At 37.1% G+C, this 21,035-nt stretch overlaps 1 protein-coding gene across 2 annotated transcripts in view; it reads right to left on the bottom strand.

Annotated features, from left to right (window-relative positions):
• The window catches only part of MDGA1 (MAM domain containing glycosylphosphatidylinositol anchor 1), a 345,745-nt gene that overhangs the window by 69,263 nt on the left and 255,447 nt on the right, over positions 1 to 21,035 (bottom strand). For both annotated transcript variants that reach the window (XM_087965585.1, XM_087965576.1), the window contains exons 11-12: positions 3,789 to 3,966; positions 2,598 to 2,621 (exon numbers count right to left, since the gene is read on the bottom strand). In XM_087965585.1, the coding sequence (XP_087821711.1) occupies positions 2,598 to 2,621; positions 3,789 to 3,966 (202 nt within the window). The remainder of the gene's footprint in view (positions 1 to 2,597; positions 2,622 to 3,788; positions 3,967 to 21,035) is intronic.

The following is a 21,035-nucleotide window of genomic DNA, read 5'->3' as shown; positions in this document are numbered from 1 at the left end:
CTACATAACCAGGAATGTTATCAGGTCCTGCAGCTTTTTTAGAGTTTACTGCTTTCATTATACACCTAACATCATGCTCCTTCACAACAAGAGGAGCACAGTGCTCGGTCAACAATGGTAGTGGTGATGGTAACTCCACTTCCAGTTGATTCATCTCAAACCGGGCATAAAAGGTGTTTAGTTCCTCTACCAACTCATGTTTTCCACCCATACTAGCCTTTTGTGCTTTAAAATTAGTTAACTGCTGAATCCCCTGCCAAGCTTGTCTCAGGTTATTATTACCGTGTTTCTCATATAATAAGGCCGGGTCTTATTTTTTGAGCCCGAAAAAAATGGCTAGGCCGCTCTTTTCAGGGTGACTTAATTCCCCCCCTTGCATCTTCAGGCGGGCGGGCGGCGATGGCTTGGATGTTGACTTCGGCGTTGGTGGGGCACTTCGTATCGGGGTCAACGCAGGCAGCACCATATCCGGGTGTGCAACAAAAGTACTTCCTAACGGCAAGCCCCCACCATCCCCATTTCGCATGTTTTAATATAGGCCTTAATTTGGGGAGGGCTTAATTTCATTTCATGCCTATAAAACATGCTGGGACTTCCTATTGGGGAGGCCATATTGTTGGAGAAACAGGGTAGATAACCAGTCTTCTAAATATATTAAAGGCTGCACGTTTATAAGTATGGTCTGTGTGTTGTGAGTCAGAGTCTTGGAACAAGTTCAGATAATTCTGCATGGCATCCTCCTCTTAGATTAACTACTTTTGTATTCACTGGCACAACAAATAGAGTGGGTACAAATAGATGATTTGTTTGTAGATCTCTAGTTAAAAGGATTCGGCAGCAGATGATGGAATTCTGGAGATGTGTTGCCAATATCATTAGACAACAATGGGGCTTGATGGATGAAGAGTGTAACCTCAGAAAAGTTAAAGCTATCATAATCTGGACTGTAACAGTCTCAACAACCATTAGATCAGGGGTCACCAACTTTTTGGGCCTCAGGGACCACCAAACTTATAATTTTAAATCCTGCGGACCACTAATATGAATTTTGACTGATGGTGGCATGCTGACGTTGGTGAAACTACGTGGGAAACTTCAGCCAGGCTCCTGAGAGACGAGAGTGACTCTGGCTGCTTCTATCCGCAAGCGCTTCTTGAGAGAGAGACGATTTTGCAGGTAGCTTGGCCGAACTCCTGTCCCTGGGAGTCAAAGGGCTGAAGCGTGAGCAGTGCGGGAAACTTCGGCCAGGCTCATTGAGTGAAGGCAGAATGGTGAGGAGCGCAGTGCTCCCACACCTTCCAGCCATCTCTATTGCTGCTTCGGCCCACCTATGCCATCGCCCCCCTCTTGCTGCAACAGCACCATTACCTCATCCTGGCCAGCGAGGGCTGCACTGCTTTTTGCACGTTGCCCCACCCACAAATTTGCACATTACACATGCCGCCCCCTACGGCGGAGATTTCCAACCCCACCACGGGCCAGTCCCATATTCCAGAGCTGCAGTAGTCATAAGACTAGCCCTTTGGTCATCCCGGAGCAGCTCATCGATAGCAGGCTGGTGCACAGGCCAGTCCTGTGACTACTGCAGCTCTGGAATATGGGACCGACTTTCCCACTAACATCAGCAAGCCACCCCATGGTGGATTTCCCTCCCCTGCTATTGGTCTTACCTTCCAGTTCTAGCTTGCATGGCTCTACTCAAGGTAAGGTTTGCACTCGGCTGAAGGGTGGGGGCCAGTGGGTAGGCAGGCCATGTGGGCGGCGCAGCCTTGTGTTCCCATGCAGCCTGGATTAATTGCTTTGGGGGAGGTGCTTTGGGGGAAGACATTTCTCTGCAGACCACCAAAATTTTCTTGCGGACCAGTGGTCCGTGGCCTACCAGTTGGCAACCACTACATTAGATGGCAAGAAAACTGACTCTTTACTGCCATCTAATGGTCAGTTTCTTATTATCAAGTTGTCGGAGAGAGACTGTCACACTCAGGAGGAGGAATCAAGTGGGGGATCAGTCTGGAATTGTTATGTAGACACAAGAAGGCAAGGTCTGACTCTCCTCAATGCTGTTGAACCTTAGTCCTTCTGAGGGCAAACTGCCAGTCTGAGAAGATTGCTGTGAAATATACTTGAGCAATAAAGTAGCACCCAACATCGAATTGTCTTTTCTGGTTCTTCATTACTTTCCTGTTACTTTTCGTTTAAAAACAATAATCCTACCTCTAAGCTTAGGCACTGCATCATACATCATACTATATGAATATAGCATCTTCCTTTATGTCTGGCTGTATTCTTTGGCTCAGCTGATTCTTTGGTGGTAAACACTTCATTTATTAGATACATTTAAGAGAATTCCTATTTGAATAAAATTCTTTAGAAATGTAAAACATATAAAAGTGGCATTGATCCAGAAAACAAATAGTGGCTTGGTGTAAGTGAAAATTATTCTAGGTGTTTTAAATTTGTTTTACTACATGTGGTAAGCAAGGATTTTCAATAAATTTTAGTTTCAAAGTATGTTTTTCACTATTAAGATTTCACTTTAATTCTAAGAAGCAGGATACATAAAAAGATAAAGAAAGCATTGTGAAATAATCACTTACCTACTGGGTTAGGGTAGCTGATTGCTGAGAAAGCAAATAGAAATAGATTTATAAAAATACTTTTATATTAATACATTTAAAGAAGTAAGAGAAAAAAACAAGTACCTGGATTTGATCTGATTAAATACCTGTATCCTTTTGTTCCTGGGCAGATTCAAAGTTGAGATTGAATGCAGATAATTTATAATTTAAACCTTGAAAATTGCACCAACAGGGACTGGCCACAAGAAATTGTGTTCTTTTTGAGAAATAAGAAATGTATTATATTTATTTATTCTTCATCCATCTTTCTACTCATCAAGCAACTCTGTGTGGTTTACACAGAATTGAAAACATCAAAGAATCCCATTCTTTCATGGAACTGGGTGGGAATTAAGATAACTTGAAAGAATGGCAGCCAATATTTGGGAAAAGTTATACCTTCTGTCATATCATTAGACTAAATTTTATATGAAAAGATGTTTGGAAGAAGATTAAATCTTGTAGGAGAAAGCTCCATGTTTAAAGAATTTGATGCCCCTTGTTTTCTCATTAAAATACTATATAGTATGTTTGCATAAAACGATGTCCAACTTTATATTCCATACTAACAAATCAGTAAAATATGTGATAGAAAAAGGTTTGATATTCATTAAAAACTAAAGTCAAAGCTCACAAATTCTCCTGGACCTTGTACCTTTCAATGGCTAGGATCATAATAAAGATTTGATTGATTGTATCTTTCTAAATTGAATACACTTACCAAAGATGCTATTTGGCCATTGAACTATGTACTGTTTATTTCCCACTGAAAAATGATTCATGGATACAAATCACCACGTAACCTAATAGTTGGGAGCAAACTGATGACACGTTTACATTAACTACTGTTTTGGCGATGGTCAAACACTGAGACTGGTCAAACACTGAGACCAGTTTACTTGGAAGATAGTCTGGGTAGCACATATTGTATATGATATTTTAAAAAAACATCTTGATCTCTGGAGATGTTGAGATATAACTATTACAATTTCCCACCAGGAAATTTTGAGATTTGTTGTTCAATATATATGGGAAAGATCAGTGGGAAAAAATTTCTCTGAATAATGCAGGTCTATTAAGACTTTGTCAAAAGAAATACACTTCCTTCAGTTAATACCTGTGATTGGGGGTTCAAAAACTGTCAAGTAAGGGAGAGAAAGAGACACTCACGTTCGATATAGTGGATGATGCGAGTAGCCATGTCCCCCATCCCAAACCGGGTTATGGGTATCAAGCGAAGTTCATAGCCTTGAGGCACCTTCAAGTCAGTCAGGAGGTATTCCTGTAACATGCCCTTTTCCATCTTCCTCACAGAAATGGATTTAGGGGGCAAGTCCCTGTGATTCAGCTGTGATTCAGAGATATAAGGCAGGATTGAATTAGATAAGAGTAGAGAGTTCTGGAATCTGAATGCTGAAGGAATTTCATGAGCTTTGTATTTCAAGTATATCTTCTCTTTTCTTTGTCAATTAGGAGTTGTTTATTCAGGGTAAAAGCTGCTGGTATTTGGTATATTCCTGCATATGCTTGACCTAGTGCTAAATTCTAAAATATGGAAAACGATGTTGAATCCTCAGAATCTCACAAGTTTATAAACTAAAATTTTAAAAAGCAGCAATTGTTTTTAACTTCTGTAATAATAAAAACTCAACTATTAATGGATTTTGGCTATAGTTTATATCAAATAGATTATGAGAAGTTTGTAAGTAGTATAGTAAGTACTTTCATAAAATTATGGAGCAGATGGTCTATTTGCCACTGTGTTATATGGAAACAAAAAGCTGGACTTAGTCCTGGTTTGCACAATATTAATGTTTTTTTTTGTCACAAGGACACTTTGCATTTATAAATATACATGTCTCAAAACTGTAGTGTTTTAAGAAAGTCAATATTAATATCACTTAGACTTATATAATGCCGCATAGTGCTTTATAGCACTCTCTAGGTGGTTTACAATGTCAGTGTATTGCCCCCAACAATTTGGGCCCTCATTTTACCAATGTTGAAAAGATGGAAGACTGTCAGGTCAGGATTGAACTTTTGTTTCTGGGCAGAGGTCCTATAAGGGTTCCTTGTATTATATTATATTAAGACAACATAGATAATCCCAGCTTTTCTTGTGCCCTTAAATATATATTCATCAGCTTTGGGACAAAAGTCTGTGTTCTGGTTCTTCCCTCCTTCAACTCTGTCCCCATTTTAATTCAACCTACAATCGTGAATTTCCCTTGAGAGATTTGGACTGAACTGAAGTTGCCACACTGGCTTGGTTCACTTACAATTCTATGTCATGCTTTCTTTTAGTTCTATTTTGTTATAGAACCCATGATGACCTAATTCACACAGGATGCTAAACTAGGATTTATGAATACAATGGCTGAGTTTGTCCATTCAATTCTAAAATCACACAAAGTCTTTGCACAATTTACCAATCAAGTTTCTGTCCTCAATATCTAGGGAGATACTGTAAATAGGTATGCTTCCATTTATCCATTTTTATTTATTAAACTGTGATGCAGACAAAGGATGAGAAAAAGTCAGAACCAAACAGTGGTGAGAAAGAGTCCTCTTTACTCTTGCTCATAAGTGTATGTATATCTGTCCTTATATCTGCTTGGTTAATGATATGGGCCATTTCCTGCCTAGTCTTCTCTTGGTCTCCAAACTTTGCTGAAAATCAAATGAAGCTGAAGCACTATTTGATCAACCTAAAAACAAATTGTTCTCTGATGCCAATCTACCCACTTAACCATCCTGTCTTTGATATGTTAATTTTCAGATTAATACTTTTAAATTCATCAAGCAGTATTTCCAATATTCATAGCAAAGCATTTGGATTTTTATCCAGCAACATATCACTGCCTGTGTATAATGCACTTACTCTCCTAATCAAGACATCTTTACCACAACAACAATATTTATCCATAAATATATTAAACAAATAAGGGGATATGAAACATCCTTGTCTTATTCCCTGCCCAGTCCTGAACCATTCATTAAGCACTGATGATTTATATTATTCAACAAATTACCTCTCTATAATTATGCAAAACATGCCCTAATTCAGACCTATTCATTTTATCCTGTTTTCTCTATATCAACAAGTATAGAATAATTTCCGCTGTATTCATAGATTTCTTAGTTACTTGCTAAAGGGCCAAAATCTGATCACCATATTCTCAGCATGGATGTTTATAGATACTGACTTCTATATGGTTATTGATGCTTTCGTGAGTCAAGGTTTTCACTTAAAATTTTTTAATAGTACTATGTAGAGAAGGTTACTAGCCTTAGTTGTATATATGTCACATCAGAGGTGGTATTCAACATGTTCTGACCAGTTCTGGAGAACTGGTAGTGGAAATTTTGAGTAGTTCGGAGAACCGGCAAATACCACCTCTGACTGGCGCTGCCCCCATCTATTCTCTCCCTCTTGAGTCCCAGCTGATCAGCTGGGTCTTCTTTGTTGCCTTGCACAGGAGAATGGAGCTGGAAAGCAGGTTAGTGGGGTGGAGAGGGAATGGGATTTTGCAATAACCTTCCCCCAGGAGTGGGGAGGGAATGGAGATTTTACAGTATCCTTCCCCTGCCACGCCCACCAAACCATGCCACGCCCACCAAGCCACGGCCACAGACAGGTAGTACATTTTTTTTAATCCCACCACTATGTCACATGTAGCAATCCTATTTCTAATTGTATCACAGACATGATTAAACTGGTCAATACAGTCTAGGATCTTTAACTTAGAGAGTGCCTCACAGGTCAACTTTTTGTTTTCCATAACCCACCAATTCAAAGTTTCAGAAGTATATGTACACTCAAGATGGGTGGTGTTTTAATTTTTTGGGAGGGCTGCAAAAGATGAGCATAGCTACCTCTACATGTTGTTTCAAATGACTTTTAGACACCACATGGTCAAGATCCTTCTGATACAGGATCTTATATGTATACACTTTGTATGCTTGTTTAAGTCTTAATAGAAACTAAGAGGTCTCTGACTTGGATTGGAAATAAAGAGGGAGGAGAAAGACAAAACTTTTTTTTCACTTATCCTGTATCTTCTATAAACATTGTACCATCTCCAAATAGTCTGTACCTGTTTCCTGTTGTTTAATAAGCAATTTGGAACTGCATGATTCTGATTGAAGAAATACTTTGCATGTATGAAGTGAAATATCAGTGCTCATTTGCCTCTATGTAATAGTCTTATTCTATAATCCTTGGCCCACTCTGCATTAATACTTAAAGGCTGCACAAGTAATGCTAATATTTTATATCAATTCTGATTTGCAATTCAGCTGTATAATTTACAGATGGTGCTATTTCTCAAGATGATTAAACTCCAAGCTCCTTGAGCAACTATGTTCTTCTTCATTCATCTTCAAGCAGGTTATACTCTTGTTTTCCACTTTGCTTGCTTGCTCCTGCTCTTTTAAATAGAGCTTAAGGAAGTCTCCCTTGACTGCATGACTGCTGCTTAGGATAGAAAAGCTTCTCAGGGACTGAAACCAAATAAGGAAGAATTATTACGCTCCTGGAAACTTGCTAGGGTTCATTTTAATGCAAAGGGGATTCATATGACATCCTTAGACTCCAGATTTTTTTTTCTATTGATCTCCTACCAAGCAAAGCACACACAGGAGCAAAAACTGTTATAAGCACACATATGTGTCTCTTTATTGTTTTCTGGAAACAATATCAGCGCTCATAATAAAAGCAAGGTAAGTTCCAGCATCAAAGAAGAAGGGCTGTTTTACAATATTGAACTAAGCATTTCTGATAGGGAGACAGCTGTCCTACGTTTAGGGACAATTGTTCCTTTATATCTGATATACTCAGCTGTATGAAGTCCAATTCACACAGCATAATTTGCAGACATGGAATGACTTTGATTTTACTGATGGCTCCTCTGTGCTTGCTCTGTTTGCAAATCTGTAGAATAAAAGACTTGTAGAATTTCATTTTACTTTTCAGTAATCTTCTAATCTGCAAGCTTGGTTTTATAAACTGTATTTCATGGTCTTGTAGAAAAGTGAACTGCATGCATGATAAAGTCATATGATTCATTTATATCTAGGCATCCATAGAGGCCACCTGGCCTTTAGATAAAGATCAAACCTTACAGCATTTCCCCATAGTTTGGAAGTTTTCTTGCATTGTTTGCATGATTATAAATGCATATGTGAAAACAAACACTGATGCAAAAAGCATCATTAGAATTAAAATCACATTGTTACATATATTACATTGAAATGTTAGCTAATTTAATATAAGTGGGAAGCTGTTAACCCCAATTATTGTGGTAGGCTTGTTTTCAAAAGCCCATCTTGCTTAGATTGTCTCAACCAGTCTGCTCCTATCATATCTTCAGGGAAATTTAATTCAGACTGGATCAATAAATAATTAAAAATTGTGAAATTGTGGGGAAAAAAACTTACATGGGTCTAATGTCCCATGAAAAATTTGTGAACTATGTCATTTTTTTAATGGTATCCCTACTTTCTATAATCTGTGGGGAAAAAAACTTATGTCACACAAACACATAAAAGCAACATAGAACAGACTTACAATAGCAGATAAATATACTTTCCATATAAATAAACTTCTGAACTGTGCAGCCCATTTCTTTATTCTTTCTTTTGTGAAGTATCAAATTTACCAAGACAACTTCTGGAATATAATCTGGGAAACTATGATTAATAACTTTTGAACAAGCCATAGTGTTCTACCATTTTAAACCATTCTCAAATGTGTAGCCTTAGTTCTTGATGTGGAAATTATAATGCAAGATTATCTCTTCATGTTTGCTCACATGAAGACAAAAGGCAAGGGACTTCCTATATCTGAAGCCTCACTGTACACTGGTCTTATAACATCTTTATTCACTGAATAGACCAGGATTTCTCAACCTTGGCAAATTTATGGATTTTAATTCCCAGAATTCTCAAACCAGCATTAACTGTTCAATTAATTTCTTCTAAGCCCCAGGAACCTGAACCCAAATAAAAGTTTAGGGTAACTATAGGGGGATCCTTTGCAAGACCCTTTTAATCCACAAGAAGCTTCTTATTCAACAGATCTCTGCTAATGTATTATAGTTGAAATTTAGCTCCTGCAAAATGTTTCTCCTGCATGATTGTTGTTGGTATTTCAATATTGAAACAACAGTATCAAATCCCCCAATCTGGGAGATTTTTCTTCATACAAGGCTTCTGACATTATCTCCTACCCCCCTCTTATTATCTTTCTATTTCCCCCCCCCCCCGCACCCCCCCCAAATCCTTTCTTTCATAAACACACCATCCTGGAGCTGTGATCCTATATTACTCTGGTTGACTTAATAAAATACACAGCTAGGGCAAGAATGCTGGAGAAAATGGAGGTAGCCTTATTAGAGATTCTCAATCTTTGGTGGAGGAACCTGTGCAGGACCCAGCAATGAGCTCATTCATCACTGCTGCAGTTAGCTGCCTCCAATGGCAGCTAACTGAAGGAGAAGCAGATAATAGTCCTCCTCCTTGACTCTTTCCCTTTACCTCCTACTTCCTCTGAGGAAAGTAAGACTGGGTGGGAAACCACATCATTTCCCATATCCACAAGCAGCATGCTGCAGACATTAGAAGTGAAACTCTAGGAAAAGAAGACAAAAAGTAACCAAATGATTTGTCCATGGAGATTCACAGTCATCCAGGTCATGGTTGTCCCAAAGGTGCTTTTTCAAGAGGCAACTGGACTTTCTGGGTTTTCTTTGAAGATGTTTCGCTTCTCATCCAAGAAGCTTCTTCAGTAACCAAATGATTTGATTCACACAGGTAAAGGGACTGAGCACCCATCACCCAGAAGGGAAGAAGAGTACAGCTTCAGTGCAAGAGAGCTTTAATTACCTCTCTTTGCTCATTAGAATTATAGTGGAAATTCTTCCTTCTTCTCAACTGCCTCCTCATTTATTTATTTAGCATATGGTCTCCTTAGAGCAACCTTTATGAGTAATGTCAAATCTCTACCCATCTCATGATATTCAGAAACACTTGGGTCTGTATTCTGTGGAGACTAATTCCCATTGAACTGCCTTCTTGAGTTTCTCCAAGCTTCTGAGGAATTATACATTTAAGTATCCTTGAATCTTTGTCTTCACAGAGGCTCCTTTTCTGTTCTTGTAAAGTATTTCCACTAAAACTGCTTTGTGCATTGAATATTTCCCAGCCTAATAAGGAAATGAGAAATTGGTTGTCTAGTTACTAGTAGATTTTGTTTTTTCAAATGTTTTCTCCCAATGTTGGGCTCCAACCATGTCTGGGTACATCTACGGTATGTAGCTTTAACTTGAAAGAAAATCTATTTAGAAAAGCTGTTGATTTTGTTGTTTCATTATTTTTATTTGTCAATTTTAATTTGCCTTTTAATCCTAATGTATATGCTATGTAGAGTGACTTTGTGATTAAGATGGCATATGTGTTGATAAATAAACCAAGTAGTTAAATCTGAATTTTCATGGAAATTATTTTTTATAGTATAGTGTAAATGAGGAAACAATGAATGCATAGGTAAAGAGATATAAAAGAGAGGGACTGGGAATAGACCGATTCATGTCACTATAGGCTACATCAGGGCTGTCAAATTCCTGGCCCATGGGCCAGATGTGTCATGTTCTGATCATGCCCATGCCTAGTTTAGCGAAGGAAAAAAGTCCAAATATGTCACATCATAATGATGTGAGTTTCATACCCCTGGTCTACATGAAAGCTACCATACTATACCGTATATGGAGTGAGAATTCCACATAGGTTTTACTGGAAATATTAAATTGATACTGTCATGCCCTTCAACTTTTAAAATGTTTTATTTTAAGGCTAACATGCCACTCCCATTGTGAATCAGCTCTGAACAGTTTAAATTCTATCATACATCCACAGGATTAAAAGAATGAAAAAAAGAACACACCCAGGTAAATAACATGTATTAACAGCCTTGAATTTCACCCAATAACATCAAAATATTCCTATAGTAAAGACCCATATAGTTATATAAAGAAGGATTCTTTCTCAATTCATCTTCCTCACAGAATTCTGTTTTTGCTAAGTAGGTATGGAGTTTTCACATGTGCCTGTTAAGGCAATGTGGTTTTGGGGGGAACTGAAATGTTTTTTTGGGGGGGGAGATGGGGAGATGAACAGTTCTCCCCTCAGAGCCATTCATCTTCCCCTAATTAAGCAGTGAGACACATACATTTCACAGTCATGGAATGAAAGTTCAGAACAGATTTTTTTTCTCTCCCTATTAGTTGACAAGAAATAATAGTCAAAAGCATTGGAAGTTTGGAAGGAAACACTTATGAGGCATACTGTAAATGGTAGTATAATGGGAATAAGATAGCATATTTCTCTATATATTTAGTAACAAGTGTATTTCCTGAAATAGCTTGTTTACATGACATAATTCTTAGTTAGGCCTAAATGTTCTTCATGTTGCATTCTTAAATTATCTGCCTGAGATCTCTTGTAAAACTAATTGGCTATAAACAAGCAAGCATCAATTATCTGGATAGAAATCAGATTTATTGCCATATATAACTCTAAACAGAGAAACTAGAGATACCATGTTTCAATGGGCTCATACTATGATTGAGTCAGCTTAAGCCACACCAAGCTTGGGATGGCATGTTGAAGGTCCACTCCAAAAGTTTTGTTGATTTGGGAGAGGGTTTATAAACAACAGGACTAGGTTTACGCAGTTTTGGGACTTACTAAAATATTCTTGGGCCCATAAATTCTTCTATATCAGTCTGGTGCAGTGGTGGGATTCTACCAGTTTTCTTACTGGTTCGGTGATTGTGCACTTCACAGGTACATGCGCACACGCACCTAACACATGAATGTACAGCTTTCCAAACACCAGCTGAGGCTCTGCCCTGCCAATCAGCTGAGAGGATAAAGAACAGAAAAGTACAGGGAGGGCTGATCCTGTGCTTTTCTCTTCTTTCTCCTCTTAGCTGATCATCAGACTTTTTTTTTTTTAACTACCGCTTTGGTGAAACCGGTAGCGATTTTTGCTACCAGTTCAGGTGAACCAGGTGAAACCGGTAGCATTTCACCAATGGTCTGCTGGCCTTTTTAGAAAGGTGATCTGGGACAGAGATTCCCTGGTTTAGTTCAAAAACTTCTCAAAGACATTAGAAGAAAAGCCTTTTGCTTAGTTATGATTAAGCTTCAGAATATTTTTCTTTGCTCTTTCAATATGTCTCCATTCTTTAATATGTTTAGAATATTGCTATATACTGTTTCCTGATGCAATTTTCAAGTTTCTTATGATGTTGTAATTTAGAAATATGATTTTAATTGTAAATTGACCATTGGAAGCTTCCTAAAACACTTAAGATGTAAGGCAAGAAAGGCATCTTTTAAAATAAAATAAAATTTTGCATGGGAAGCTGAAGAAATATTTTAGTATTCATAAAATATTTTAGTATTAAACATATTTTACTCCAAGATCCACCCTAGAGAAAGTTGCATGGATAGCCAATCTAATACAACTTTTACAAGTGATTCCATGTGTCCTGAATATTTTAGCGGAATTGGCTCATATTGTGAGTAGAGAGAAAACTTACAATGAATAAATAAGAATGAAAAATATCTGATTGCTAGAAATGTTCTTGTTGGCCTTCAAATGTAAGACAAGGAAAGAAATGGAAAAGTATCAATGGGATTCATTCATACCTAGAAAATAGCAAGAGACACTATAGAAACACTTCAATAAAACAGTGGAAGTATGGACCACTAAGGATGAAAAAGACATCAAAGTGTTTTAGGGTGTGCGGCCTCTATTAATTTTTAGTGAGTACTATATGCTCTATGGAACAGGAATAGAACTATTGATTGAGAGTGAATTGAAATGTGGCAAAAGATTTATAAATGAATTATTAAAAGCAATCACATGGAGAATTGGAGAAGGAGAATTAAAATATTCTTCAGAGTAGATCACCAGTTTACTCTCCCCTTCAGAATTAATAACAGTATTGTACTGTCTTTCCCTTCCCACACCCTTCTCCATTATTACCAAATGTTTTGGAAAGAGGAATTAAAACAATAAAATTGTATTGAATAGATTCTGTCAATTTCCCTTTGACAGAACCATAGACACACTAAAAATAATCTCTGGTAGTATTTAACCAAAGGAGAAAAGGCACAAAATGGATTGCCCACATTCAGGGGTGGGATACTGCTAGTATAATAACCTGTTTGGTGATTGCACGCTTTGTGCATGCACGCACACATGAACAGCAATGCAAAAATCCTTACTTGCTATGTTACTTTGGAAGAGTAACACAGCTGAGGAGCAGCAATCCACTCTTCTGCGCTGATCAGCTGAGATGATAAATGTCAGTACAGCGCGCAGGCAGGCCCACATGATCGTCGGAGTGAACCAGTTGGCTCCCAACTGATCTTCGGAGCTAGGGATTTGCCCAAACCGGTCCGAACCAGCAGAATCCCACCCCTGCCCACATTATAACATGCTGGCCTTGAGAAACTATGAATGGTAAACAATGCTGGTGAAACTGAATGGGAAGATCTGAACTTATGAAAAACCATTTAATATGTATCAACAGCATAAGCTATGTCTTAAAAGTTGAATATAAAGTACAATATTTTACAAAGCTTTCAAATAAAATAATTTGGAGAGGGTAAATTTTCCATGATTGGTAATTAGACTTGAGTTGTCATCACCATCACCATCATCATCAAACTTTCTTTGTTTCTATGGTAGGCAACCCCCTCCTCCAACAAGGTAGGAAAAAAGCACAAAAAAATAAAATTGCAATTGCAACTTATTGCAACTTCTGGAGGAGACATGTTGAACTGAAGGTACATCCACAAAAGTGGAGCCAAAAAACTGTGGCAAATACTGAAAAAGTGGTGAGTAAGCCAGTTCTTTGGAACAGTTCTAGACAAGGAGACGATGAAATGCAGGTGCACCAGACAGCTGTTCTTTGCAAGGAGACCACAGAATACCAGTCCTCTGTGGATCTGAGCATCAGGAGATGAAGGGGTTAGCTACCTTTGCTCACAACCATGGTACAGCAATTTTGAAAATTTAGTGGAATTCAGCTTCAACTCTGTGCAGAAGAAAAATTAATTATAAACTTAAGAAGTTGAAGAATTTGAAATAAACAACAAAAAGTTAAATCATATTTTGAACTAAAAAAATTATAGATTAAAGGTCCAGATAAATTTGGAAAATTAACTGTACAGTTTTTGAGTATTTTGAAAGTAGCTACAAAAAATAGCTGTTCATGGAAAGGTTTATTTGTCTACCTTAGGTTATTGTCCATCATAACAAAAATAATCAAATTTACAATGTAGAAATTGGACACTAGAGAGGATTAAGTAGAAGGGGGAAAATATGTGCCTGCTTTTGGTGTTAGTTAGGGACCTACAAAATGACACAAAACAATCAGACTGGAGCTAGAAAATAGCAGCTACAATATCAACATGTCAGTAATGCAGTCTGACACTATGGATGGGCTATGTCAAAAAGATGTTAAAGAGGGAATAACAGATGTGGAACAAATTTTGTCTGACAAGACAAAGAAAGTACCAAAAGTACCACAAATGATGGACCTAGAGAATGATTTGGAAAAGGATACTTTATTGAATGTGCAAAAGAAACTGGCTGAAGTTTTTAAAATTATAAGGGAAATGCAAATGACAAACCAAGAGAATGAACTGGAAAAAAGTTTTCTTATTGAATCTAGAAGCTTATTAAACCCTTGAAGAAGTCTTTGTAGTGGGATAATGAAGAAGAGAAGAGAAATCAAACCCTAAAATAATGTAACAATATTTGAATAAACTAAATATGAATTCTCTTAGAAGTAAAAGGAAGGAATATAAAGTTAGTTTATTTAATCAAGATTAAGACATCTTTTGTAAAGTTCTGGTAACTCTTTATGAACTTTTTGCTGACTCAGAATAGAAAAGCTGATGTCCTATGGATTTGCTTATAGATAAGGGATTAAGGGATAGGATATGGAATGAAGAGATATCTGTTTATAACCTTATAGGGAATGAAAAGTTACAGAATTCGTCTATACTTATAATTAAGGGTGGAAGTCTGCCTTCCTTCCTTCCTTCCTTCCTTCCTTCCTTCCTTCCTTCCTTCCTTCCTTCCTTCCTTCATTCTGTTTGTTCCTATACTTTTTTCTTACTATTTTCTTCTCTTTCTAGAACTAAACATTTAGTTTGTATTAGTTTTTACTATTGTAACTAGTTGAGATGGGTGCCTACAGAAATCAAGTAAATACATAAATCAAAATCCTTAATAAAAACTATCTAAGGGGAAAAATAAAATTGAAGTTGAATAGCAAGCAACATGGATTTATCAGAAGAGGTTATTGTGGGGAACTAATCCAAATAAGGCTAATATGAAAAAATTCGGTTCTGGTAAAAATGAATATACATGGAAAGAAACAGAGAAAGTGGAGAGAAAATAATAGAAAATCTGGGAACTTGATATAGTGTAATAATAAAACTGACAGAAATGAACTTTTTTTTGGGGGAAAAAGGAAAGTAGTGACTTAATCAAACAGCACCAAAAAGGCAGTTTTAAAGAAAGACATATGCAATTTCATATTTCAGGTCTGGAAAATGTTTATATTTTTTTTATTGATGATGGCTGACATTAAATTTCTGTATGACTTTTGTAGAATTCAAAAGGAAATTCACATAGAGTGAGACTATTGAATTGTCTAAAGCAGAGCTAGACAATATCCTCCGAATGCCTTGGGCTTTAGCTATTATCGGTTTCAATTACCATGGCTAAAGGTAGCAGATAATAATTCTATAATTCCAAATAATTACAATTTGGAAATTATAATACAAACTATCTGAAGGCCATTTAGCTTTTTACCTTTGATCTACAACTATCAGCTAGCAAAACCAAGAGTATTTCTATTAAAATTGTCTTCTTGATTTGATGTCTTACCACAACCATGTCATAGCCACTGAAACACTAACTGAGATTTCTGAAAGGTGTAGTCCAACATATTTGGAAGGCATGAAATGGGGTAATTTGTAGGACAAGATATTATCAGTGAAGTTTGAAAGCCTTGTTGTGATATACAGTATCTGCTATCAGTATCAAGCGGTAAAAGACAGGTACAATGTCTAGATACAATGTGTCACTGATGCTAGAACAAATGAAGTTCTTGTTTGCACTGAACTCTAGAGAATAGACTGCACAGTGATGTTTCCTGGGATCATCAACCCTCTTGATGCACATCAGGAGATTTGTGAAAGGCTTACTTTGACCTTTCATAAATCTCTTTTGTTAGGGTCCATGTGCTCTAAGGTGTCCAAGCCAAAGAAGTTTTTAAAGAAGTCTGCAGTCCTTAGTTCCCCCAAAGGCCTTTGGACATGGGATGAAACTTGAAACCTAAGAGTCTCAGCCTTTGGCATTCCCCATCTTGCCACAGAGAATCTTGTTGGTAAGTAATTTGGAAACCTGAATTGAATCATCTCCATTTACTTGTCCAATCTTTAGGGTTTGCAGCAATAACAGAACAAGGGACGAGAGTCTGGAGATAAGAATAGAGTCTAATTGGGATTCAGGTTTCTTACAGAGATGTCAAAAGTTTTGCAAGAGGGTTGTTGGTTAAAAAATTGTTCATAACTTTAGCTGCCCATATGACAGGGTGGCTAAACAACAACTAATTAAGGAGAGTCTGAAATTGACAGGTTTTAACTAAGCAGCCTCTTTATGTAAAAGTATAACTATGAGATGAAAAAGGAGACGGTGACATACAACCAGCGATGGCTTTTTTTAGCCATGAAATTAAGACAAGGGATAGTAGTTATATTCCAATCAGCTAAGAAATACAGTACACAACAAAGCTTGAAGTACACTAGCCATGCAAATTATTATTTTCTTAAATGTGAAGGCAATAATTTCTGCAGAACATTTGCACAGTGTTTGTATCCTGCATAGCTATGAATCACATCTGAAAAGCTTATTAAACTGTGAACCTAAAGAAAATAGAAAATTAAATGTAATGTATTCTGAGCAACATATACTTTTCCTGAGTTTCTCAATCCAGAAAGTATTTTTTTTCCAACACAGAGAAGTAAACCAGTAAACATTAGAAGTAAACACTTCTATTCCATGTAATTTTCATGTGCTCATTCATACATTTGCTCTGTCCTATTTCTATATTGATCTGTGAGATTTTTTAATCAGCAGGTGTGTCCAAAGCTCTGTATGGGCATAAAATCTTGATTTCAGATGTAATTTTAACAAACTTGAGGGGTTTACTCTGAATTTTTTGGATACCTTGAATTTTACCCAAATTCAACTTTAACTATTGCAACTTTGTTTTACCCCCAAGTCTTTATTATATAATTCTAATTCTAAAGGACAAAGGCAGACTCTTCGTCTAAAATTGACACTGAGGTTTGTAAGATCAGATCTTTTAAAAAGAGCTGGTCAAGAGAGAGAATTGCCTTGGCAGAATTCCAGAAGGACCTAAGCTTGATGATGGAAGTACAAATATTTGTGGCTTTAGTAAACTCTTCCGCATTTTCTCACTTTCTTTCCCCAAGGATTCCTCCCCCCACCTTTACAGCCTTAGCAGTTTCAGATTTGCATGCCTCAAAGAATTAAATGCATTCAAAATTCATAAAGTTGAGACAAAAGCTTGATTTAATGCCTCCAGTATTAGAGACTTGTGTATTTATGGCAGGTATTCTTTCTCACCCTGATTCAAACCCCTAAAAGCACTGAAGGAGCAAATGAAATATTAGCTGGAGACAGTTTTGATAAAAGATGACTCATGCAAAGTTGCACTGCAAGCAACACAAATTGCTGGCTAGTGTACACAGGGATGATGAATCTTGAGAAATTGTATTTCAGGTAAAAGATACTTCTTGCCAATACTGAAAATCCTCCTTTACCTATTGAACCAAGTGACTGTCACCAAGAGATACATTTCGAATATTTGTACTATCCTACATAGCAAAATGAGATACATTAGCATCATGGTTTGATTATATTGTTAGTTGTTATACAGCAGTTGTCAAATAACAGCAGTTGTCAAAACTTCTACATATCCAGTTTTATATATACTACCTCCAAAATTTGATTCAGTACTAGCACAGTGGGCAAAGATCATGCCTCCACTTTAATCCAAAGACCTGGTATTCAAGGTCATTTTCAGCCATGCAAGCATAATTCATGATTTCGGCCCAGCTACTATTTCTTAGCTCAATTAGATATTTTTAGAAATGCTGGGAGACAAAGCTATATATGTATGCTGCTCTGAGTTTATGGGGGAAATATGTGCTATAAAACTAACAAATAATATCATCACATTTACTTCTACTTAAATTCCCATCCATCCATTCTTCCATGCTTCCATCGAGATCCTGCTAGCATCAAATGTTATGCTAGCATCAAATTCTATATATCTTACCTGTTCCTAGATATGCATTTTATGCTTCAACAAGTATCTTATTTACTAATCATACTCTTATTGCATAATGGTCTGCTAGCATCTATATGTGCATATTCTGAAAGTGAGCCCTGAATAACAAATGCACAAAGCAGCAAATCACATTTATTACATGAACATGCTTTCTAAGGAAGCAATTTAGATATATCTGCAGTGCCTACACTATAACCGCAAATGGGAAATTTATGCTTTGGAGGATTTTTTTTAAAGCTATTGTCACATATAGACTTCATTCCCAGCAGAAATAATTTTTCTCTACATTCTTTTTTTGAATCAGCGACTTCACTTTTGTGAAGTACACTCATACTTCAGTACACTTATTTTCATCTGACAAATGTTGCTGCACATTGACTTTTAAATACAAACCTCCAAGTCTGGAAAAAAGAGGCTGAATCAATACAACATTCTGGGAGAGAAATGTTGGTGATGTGTTTGTTTACTTGAATCAAGGATATGAAGTAAATGCAAGAGTCCTTCAAAGAATTTTGGAGTCAGAGAGGACAATTGCAACAACAAATATTATAGTGAAGTGTATTCTGTGGAGCTCAACTGAGCAGAATGTGAATGTCTGAAAACAGCAGTTAACCACTGTATGCTCAGCTATCATGTACTGCAACAGCCTTCCCCAATCGGGTACTTTCCAGATATGGGATATGCTGAGAATGTTGACAATTCTGGGAAGTTGTACCCCAGTGTATCTGCAGAGAACAATATCTTAGCCATAAAAATAATCCTTTGAAAGTTGATTCCTCTTTTAAAGTCAGACATTTCAGCCAGGGTGGTTGCAGGGAGACCTTTAGTGGCTGTGTTTCCTTAACTGCGACTGTAATGACAAAGGCTTTCAATTCTTTCATGTAGAGAACACAACAGAAGCAAAACATCAGCAACAATGAACTAGAGTTGAATGATCGAATTTCTGCTCCTTGAGGCCTCATCAATAATGGACCCATGAGGACAGGGCAACAGAAACAAGTTCATCTAAGAATGCTGCTTGTACAGAGTTTTGATGCAATTTCTTTGCAAACAGGCAAACAAACTTGCCTCTTCCATCCTCTGATCGCAGTGGAAGTTCTGAGAGAAGAAAAACATTCTTACAAGGATGGAAACCTCCCTGGGGTTTACAAAGAAGCTTGATTTTTTTTTTTTTTTAAAGGCTGGAATTTTGCCACACCGACAGCTTCTCTGCAGTTTCTTGTCTCCTTGGGGCTTTAATGTGAGGTTCAGACCTGGAGACAAAATAGAATAATGTGTTCCGTGGCAAGGGAAAGTTGATGTGGCTTAGTTATGAAACCAATCCCTGGGAGGCTTCTCAAGACTTTGGCTTAACTTTCTATATCCACAGCAAGTGGATGGTAAAACTTCTCAATAAAGAACCTGAGCTTTTTACTGCATATTCGCTCTCTCATGGAAAGAGATGTCAGAAATAATGGCTGTAGGTTTTAATGATATTTTCTGTCCAATTATATATGCTTTCATCCATCAGAAAAATCATGATTAATGGCAGCTTTGCAGAGGAAACAGCCACAGTTGCAAAATATGAAATCTGTTTGCTACAATTTTGGGTACAGGTGGGCTTAAAATTCATGTGCTTCATAGAAGACATCTGATTCTTCCCTTTTCTTTTCTTTTTTTTAAAGATGGTCACTGTAAGCAAAACCAAATCAGAATGCTACCTGAGTGTAATCTTAGTATTGTTAATGTTAGATTACACTGCTGGAGGAGAAGGAAATTCCAGATTTGATTCAGAATGAGTGGGTAATTTTGGTTGAGCCAGTCAAGAGATTCTGATATATTTAGTTGCAGGAAAGATGTATCTCTCTCACACACATACACACCAAACAGCTCACAGAATTGGCTGCCCATCCTCATTAGGCTCAGAGAACTGCAGTTTACAGCTTCCTTGAGAATCAAATTGCTGCTGTCATGAATTGCTGTAGCTGCATGTCCTACACATTTCAATAATGTCTTTCATTAGAGGATGATAAGGAAACAATGTGCATTTTATTAGCATATGTTTCCCCCCTCTTCCATGTTGGAGAAGATCAAAGCTCATATTTTATTTGTCAGGAAGAAAGTTCAGATGAAATCCACAGCTAATTCAGGGCCTATTTTATCAGCTATTTAAACATCAAGGTCCAGCAGAACTCCTCCTCCTTATATTTTTGGAATTTGATCCTTATTTAACTTGCTCTAAATTTTCACCATTTATCTACTAGAACTTAGACATTCACTTATTTTTTTTGTTCTCAGCTGGAATGATTTTATGCATTAATTTTCAGACGCATAAGTCATTGTTAAGTTATACACTCAGTAATATTTACTCTAAATTGTAGGATTCTCAGGCAACAACACCTCATTGTCTGTATACAAAACTATGCACAAAATTTACATTCCTAACCAATACTTTTCTAAGGTTACCACAAGCATTCAGTAGGCATTTATCTACAACTAGGGCATCAGGCTAGGAAATGGGAAACTGCACCTGATTTTAACATCTTTTTTGTGGTAGTTATAAAGTGAATACTATGGTCCTAAAGCAGGGTATCAAACTCACGTCATCACGGCAGCGTCACGTGACGTACCGGGACTTTTTTCCCCTTTTCTAAACCAGGCCGGGAGTTTGTCAGCCCTGTCCTAAAACAACTGCTTTAACGGTTGTTAAACAAATCCATTGTCCACAATGGTTGCTTTTGCCAGAAACCAGAACTAAATTTCCATCCAAACCTGCAATAAATCAAGGTCATGTGACCACTGGATGCTACAAACAGATGTAAATGGCCAAGAAACCAAAATGAATCATGTGACCACGGAGGACCCACCTGGCCATTGTAAATTTGAATCTGGGTTGTAAGTAGACCTGGAGAGATGCATCATAACTTTGAATGGTCACTAAGGAACCAGTCATGAGTCAACAATTAAT

Source organism: Notechis scutatus, chromosome 1, assembly GCF_049901735.1.
Source record: "Notechis scutatus isolate UNSWTSFEM ecotype Mainland chromosome 1, rNotScu1.2, whole genome shotgun sequence".
In the NCBI taxonomy this organism is placed as follows: domain Eukaryota; kingdom Metazoa; phylum Chordata; class Lepidosauria; order Squamata; family Elapidae; genus Notechis; species Notechis scutatus.
This window is presented reverse-complemented; position numbering and strand designations above follow the sequence as displayed.